Raw genomic sequence first — 6,124 nt, forward strand, 5'->3', positions numbered from 1 at the left:
TACTGCGTTTCTAAGGTGGACTAGCTGCCTTCAGTTCATCTCAGCAGGTGCCCACAGCCTATCGCCCAGTTGTTTTTTGTGGCTACCTTGTGGCCCCCCCACCTTTCTACCCAGGGGTCAGGACAGTAAAGGCACGGGGTTCTGTGGCCCTAAGGTGGAGCTCCTCTTGGCAGTTCTTCAGCAGGATGAGGCTCGGGTGTGTGGTCTCCAGGTAGGTAGAAGAGGAAGTTCCCTCCCGGATGAACCAGCAGTGCTGGGAGCTGGTGTTTCAGGCTCCTTAGCAAGATGCCCTCCTGGTCGAGGACCTGTGTTCTGTGCTCATGCAAGAAACTGAGGACACATTTCCAGTGAAATTTCATGGTGATTCAGAATGGAGAAAATCCTGGAGGAGAAAGGTGTGGTCCATCTGGCCACCCTCATCCAGCTCCTGCAGGATCACCTGAGCTAGCTAGCCTGGGGTGGAGGTGTTCTGGCTTTGAGCCGTTCCCAAGAGCTCCATATCTAGACCTCACTATACGAGGACGATCTCACCTGGCTCCACCTCTGCCGGAGCCGGATTCCATCACCTCGCAGTTTGCTAAAGGGTGGGGTAGGCTTCACTTTGCAATTAGTTCAAGAGCTTTTCTGGGTGTACCTGAGAGCAGGACATTATGGGTTTCTGGCTGAGCGCTGAGCACCAATGTCAGTGCCACTTCCTGTTATGGCTGTTCCACTGCAGAAACTAGGAATTGAGTAGGGAACAGACATGCAGCAAATGACTTCCTGGGTCCTAAAAGGAGCTAGGTTTGGAAAGTGCCCAAGTGCTGACAATCAGAAACAGGACTCAGGAAGAAAAGGATTTTTTTTTAAAAGACAGTCTCACGTTGTGTCCCCGTTGGGCTCAATCTCGCGACAATCAATGCTGCCTCTATTTCCCGAGGGCTGGAGCTGTGTCAAGCTTGGAAAGCAGGGTTTCTACTGAACGCCGTTGGGCGCAAAGAATCCTCTCTATAATGTCAAACTGGAACCACAGCCTCTGCTCGGCCTTTGTCCTTCCATCCAGGCCTTGGCCACCTCTTTAAGCAGACAGAGCGCCACGTCCTCACCAGAGCCTCCACTGCAGAGGAATAAAAAACACTTCCCGCCATCCTCAAAGCCTGGTGAAGCAGGTATACCAGAGTTCACGCGAGTCGTTTTTGGACCTTACGTCACTTCCTGCGGAGACTGCCTCGGCTAAAGGTATACATCCGCCCGCTCCCACAGTCTTTTGGATAGGAGTGAAGCCACTTCCGGCCCTCATGGCGTCCTCCGAAATCTCCTTCCGGGTGATGGAGGCGAGTGCCCCGGATGTAATACTGGCGAAAGCATCTTTCCTTTTCTTCCCCGCCTGACCCTGGGTTCCTAGGTGAGCACCAGTCGGCGAGACTGTTCGAATCCTTGCGGATTTGCTTCTTCCTTAATCTGTACGCCGAATCAAACGTGGCCGAGCAGTCGCTGCGTGGAATTGAGGGTTCGAAGCAACTAGGGCGCCGGCTCTTGGGTCCGACCGGCCTCTGAGGGCACCCGGGTGGGAGGGCTGGTTGAGTTCTGTGCTCTGGACTGGTAGGGGAGTGATGACGTAGGGAGCCTGGCTCTCTTTCCTGGGTGGGAGTACCCACAGGGTCCACGCGGGGGCGGAGATCCTTCACGTGTCCTCCTTTGGCGGCTCTGAATTGCCAAACCAATCGCAGACGTCCCGCCTGCTAGCTCTCCTTTCAGATGGTTTAGTGGTCCTTCCTCTCCCAAACGGGACCTGGCGCTTACCAAGAAAAATGGTTTTGGTGCCCAGGCGCTCTCGCGGCCGGCTCTCCTTACCTAATTTCCTTACTCCGTCCATATCTTTATCCGAGGTCCAGCTGGAGGAAGTGTTCTGTCAGTCATGCCAAAGAGGAAAGTGACTTTTCAAGGTGTGGGAGATGAGGATGATGAAGATGAAATCAGTGTCCCCAAAAAGAAGGTGAGATGGTCAGACTCCTAAGTTCTGTGGAGGACTGAGGGGAAATAGGAGGAAGGAGTCTGCTGGGAGGAAAGCTGGGAAAGGAAATAAAGGGTTAGTTTTCCCTGGTGCACGGGATTTGGGAGGTTTCCAGTTTGGATACCGATCCCGGAATATTTGGGAAACTAGCCAGTAGATTGAATTTTTCATTTGCTGCTTCTTCCTCACAGCTGGTGGACCCTGTGGCTGGAGCAGGGGGTCCTGGGAGCCGCTTCAAAGGTAAACACTCATTAGACAGTGATGAGGAGGATGATGATGAGGAGGGGTCCAGCAAGTATGATATCCTGGCCTCAGAGGATGTAGAAGGTGAGCTATTCCCAAAGCATTAGCTGTGTTGGAGGGACCAGTCTGAATATGGAGGTCGGAGGTGAGCTTCTTTCTTTTTTGCATGCCTAGCGTGGGGTCCCCATGTCTTTGGTGCAGGTCAGGAAGCAGCTACTCTCCCAAGTGAGGGGGGTGTGAGGATCACACCCTTCAACCTGCAGGAAGAGATGGAGGAAGGCCACTTTGACGCTGACGGCAACTACTTCCTGAACCAGGATGCGCAGATCCGAGACAGCTGGTTGGACAACATTGACTGGGTGTGGCCCCAGGAGCTGTCCTGGCTGGGCCGGAACGGAGGTGCTGGGCCTGGGCCCTGGTGGAAGTTTGTAGGAAATAATAATTACCTTTCCCTTATAGGTGAGGATCAAGGAACGGCCGCCTGACAAGCACCAGGTGTCAGACTCAGAGGAGGAAGACAGCCTGGGTCAGACTCCAATGAGTGCCCAAGCCCTCCTGGAGGGACTGTTGGAGCTGCTGTTGCCAAGAGAGACAGTAGCTGGGGCTCTTCGGCGCCTGGGGGCCCGAGGAGGAGGCAAAGGGGACAGCAAGGGGACTGGACGGCCCAGTTCCCCACAGCGCCTGGACCGGCTCTCTGGGTTGGCTGATCAAATGGTGGCCCGAGGCAACCTCGGTGTGTACCAGGAGACAAGGGAACGGCTGGCCATGCGACTGAAGGGCTTGGGGTGTCGGACCCAGGGATCCAACAACCCCACACCTCCGCCCTCCCTGGACATGTTTGCCGAGGAAGTGACCGAGGGGGAGCTGGAAACCCCAACCCCTGCCCATAAAGGAGGTAAGCTTGGCGGGCACAGGAGGGGTGGTGTGGGCAGGAGACTGGGCGCCTGAGGCCCAAATACCTTTGTTGTTTTAGACGCAGAGTCGGTGGGAGATGGTCTGATGGATGTGATGTGGGAGTATAAGTGGCAGAACACAGGGGATGCAGAGCTGTACGGACCGTTCACCAGCGCCCAGATGCAGGTAAGCCCCTTCCTGTCTTGTCCGTCCTTCCCCGCTCCTGTCACCTTTCCTCAGCTTTGTCCGCTCTTCCTGCAGACTTGGGTCAGTGAAGGCTACTTCCCGGATGGCGTCTATTGCCGGAAGCTGGACCCTCCAGGCGGTCAGTTCTACAATTCCAAACGCATTGATTTTGATCTCTACACATGAGCCTCCCAAGGGCCCAGCGTGGCAGCCCCTTCTTTCTCGGACTTGGCAGAGGAGGCCCCAGCTGCCCTGGAAGCTACTTTTCAGCCAGTTCCCCTTTCCCAATAAAAGCCTGAGTGTGCATCAGGGCCTGGACTGTGCTGATAGCCAGAAGCCAGGGCTCTTCATAGCTCCTGTTGGCCTCACCTGGTCCTGAGTGTTTCCTCCCAAGAGACTTCCTCAGGTGCTTCTCTGGTGTCTTGGACCACCTCAGATGTTTTCCCCCCTTGGTGGCAATGGTAGGGCCTGCCTGGTGTCCTGTGACTTGCCATGTTAAATTCCCTTCAGTCACTCTGTTCTCCCGCCTCCCCTGCAAGTCCTTGTTCTGCTGATCTTTGGCTTTTAGGACCTCAGATTCTCTACCTGGCGGCCCCCTTGCTCATAACTGGGACATTTGAGAGAGTTTGAGATCCTGTTGAGAGTGCACAGGAAGTCTCTTAAACATGGGTTCTCCGCTTCCCCCCAGTCTGATTTTTCTGTCCCTTGCAGTAGTTCCCATAGCTCTTAGGTAAAGTATGAACTTAGTAGCCCTCCAGAGTCACTTGGGCCACCATGCACAGAGAGGGCCAGTGACTTCTGGAGATCACAGAGTAAATTAGGGAGCTGGCCCAGACCCAGTGAGCTGCTTCCCCTGACCTTTCTTGGCAGAAAGCTTTGCTTCCTTTGCCTCTCAGGCCCTGCAGCTTACATTTTCTGGGCTCCCACATCTCTGGCATAGGGCTGGTGCCTTGAGGAAACATCCCTGGACTCTTCCCCTGCCAGGAAGCCGAGTGCAGTGGAGGGCTGTGGGACAGACAGGGACCTAACAACAGTGCTTCACACACACACACACACACACACACACACACACAGTGCTGCTCTGTGCTCACCTCCCCTGTACACACCTGTACATGGGAAGTACCCTGAGAGCTACAGACTAGCAGGACCAGGCTAGGAACTTGGAAAGTAGGGGCTTTGGCTTGGTTGGGGCTGCTTGATGCAGAGACCTCCGACTTCTCTAACAATTAGACCCTGTTTACTGACAGCCTAGACCACAGTTTCTTTGACTTCGAGAAGCCCATTAGTGGTGAGACATCTCTTAATGTTAGTGTAAGGTGTTACTGGTTAAAGGATGGACTTGCTTTCGGAGATACTAGAAGTGAAAAGCTGGTGTCTAGGGATGGGTGCCTATAAGTCCTGCCGTGCCCGTAGCCTGAGTGAGTATTCACAAGTGTTTGGTGAGATGGACACTAAGTGCTTCCCCTAGGTGTCCTCCAGGTTCCTCAGATTTGACCGGTCTAGAGCTGATTTCTTCCCCTTACTGCTTTCTGAGTGCATTTCGCTGTTGACATCCATGAGGGGGCAGAATATCAATCCCTAAAGATACCCACTCCTGACCCCAGACCCTGTGAATATTACGTTACGCTTTATGTGGCAGAGGGGAGGGGGCTGTGCAGATTTGGTGAAGTTGATTTTTTTTTTTCCCCTTAAATTTTTTGAGATGGGGGTCTCACTGTGTAGCCCTGGCTGACCTGGAACTCACAAGAGATCTACCTGCCTCCACCTACTAAGTGTTGAGATTAAAGGTGTGAGCCACATGCTGAACAAAATTGAGAGTCTTTGAAACCAGGAGATTACCTTTGATTATTGGGTTGGGACCATTGTGGTCACTGGGTCCTTATGCTGGAAAAGGAACTGAGAGACTCCCAGCAAGAGAGCAGAGGACTCTGTCTGAAAGATGGAAGAGAGGAGTATGAGTCAGGGTGCAGGTGGCCAGGAGAAACAGAAAATACAGAAGATGGGTTCTTCTCAGACGAGTGCAGTGCAGCAGTGATAACCCAGCTTTGGACTTGTAACCTCCAGAATTGTAAGATAATAAATCTGTGTTAAGCCACTTGAGTTGTGGTCATTTGATAAAGCACCAGTGGGAAATGAATACACACCTACTTGGAGCCATGACCACCTTGGAATCCTATTAGTGCCTCACCACAGAGGTCTTTGTAGGTCTCCCATCTCAGCATCAACGAGGCCCAGCCCTGCTTAGCTTTGAGATTGGATACAGCATTCAAAGTGGTATGACCATGGACTTTCTCAGCACAAAGCCAGTAATTGAGTGGGTTTTTGTTTTGTGTTGTTTAGTTTTTTGAGACAGGGTCTCTATACTCTGGTTGTCCTGGATTTCACTATGTAGACAGGTTAGTCTTGAACTTACAGAGATCTGCCTGTCTCTGTTTCCCAAGTGCTAGGTAAATTCCCTCCCTCCCTAATAATAAAACTACAATGTAATTAAAAAAAAAAAAAAAAAAAAAAAAAAAACGGGCTAGAGAGATGCCTGGGCAGTTGAAAGGACCAAGGTTTGATGCTCAGTACTTACATATTGGCTCACGGTCATCTCTAACTTGGGTTCCAGGGAATGTCATGCTTTCTCGATTCTGCAGGCATGGGGCACATATGTGGTGCAGACATAACATGTAGGCAAATCCCCATACACATAACATTAAATTTTTTTTTAATTAAAACAACTGAGCTGTGACGTTAGCTGATGACTCATTCTCTAGCCCTGGCGGCCTCTGCCAACACCCTGTCTCTAGATTTGTGGGTGTTTTG

At 52.3% G+C, this 6,124-nt stretch overlaps 1 protein-coding gene across 5 annotated transcripts; it reads left to right on the top strand.

Moving 5' to 3' along the window:
- Nucleotides 1-1,269: 1,269 nt before the first annotated feature.
- On the top strand, nt 1,270-5,411 carry Cd2bp2 (CD2 cytoplasmic tail binding protein 2). 5 transcript variants are annotated; one of them, XM_052761623.1, is made up of 7 exons: nt 1,270-1,384; nt 1,875-1,975; nt 2,185-2,320; nt 2,438-2,595; nt 2,696-3,131; nt 3,210-3,316; nt 3,392-5,411. In XM_052761623.1, exons 2-7 carry the CDS (start codon nt 1,898-1,900, stop codon nt 3,500-3,502), a joined length of 1,026 nt encoding a protein of 341 aa, XP_052617583.1. In that variant the 5' UTR covers nt 1,270-1,384; nt 1,875-1,897; the 3' UTR covers nt 3,503-5,411. The 5 variants fall into 5 exon arrangements, with proteins under 5 accessions (XP_052617583.1, XP_052617584.1, XP_052617586.1 ...); XM_052761624.1 differs by having other exon boundaries at nt 1,310-1,384; nt 1,869-1,975; XM_052761626.1 differs by lacking the exon at nt 1,270-1,384 and adding an exon at nt 1,424-1,442 and having other exon boundaries at nt 1,869-1,975.
- The last annotated feature ends 713 nt before the right edge of the window (nt 5,412-6,124 follow it).

This window comes from Peromyscus californicus, unplaced genomic scaffold (genome assembly GCF_007827085.1).
Source record: "Peromyscus californicus insignis strain IS unplaced genomic scaffold, ASM782708v3 Scaffold_4__1_contigs__length_199733344, whole genome shotgun sequence".
Lineage (NCBI taxonomy): Eukaryota > Metazoa > Chordata > Mammalia > Rodentia > Cricetidae > Peromyscus > Peromyscus californicus.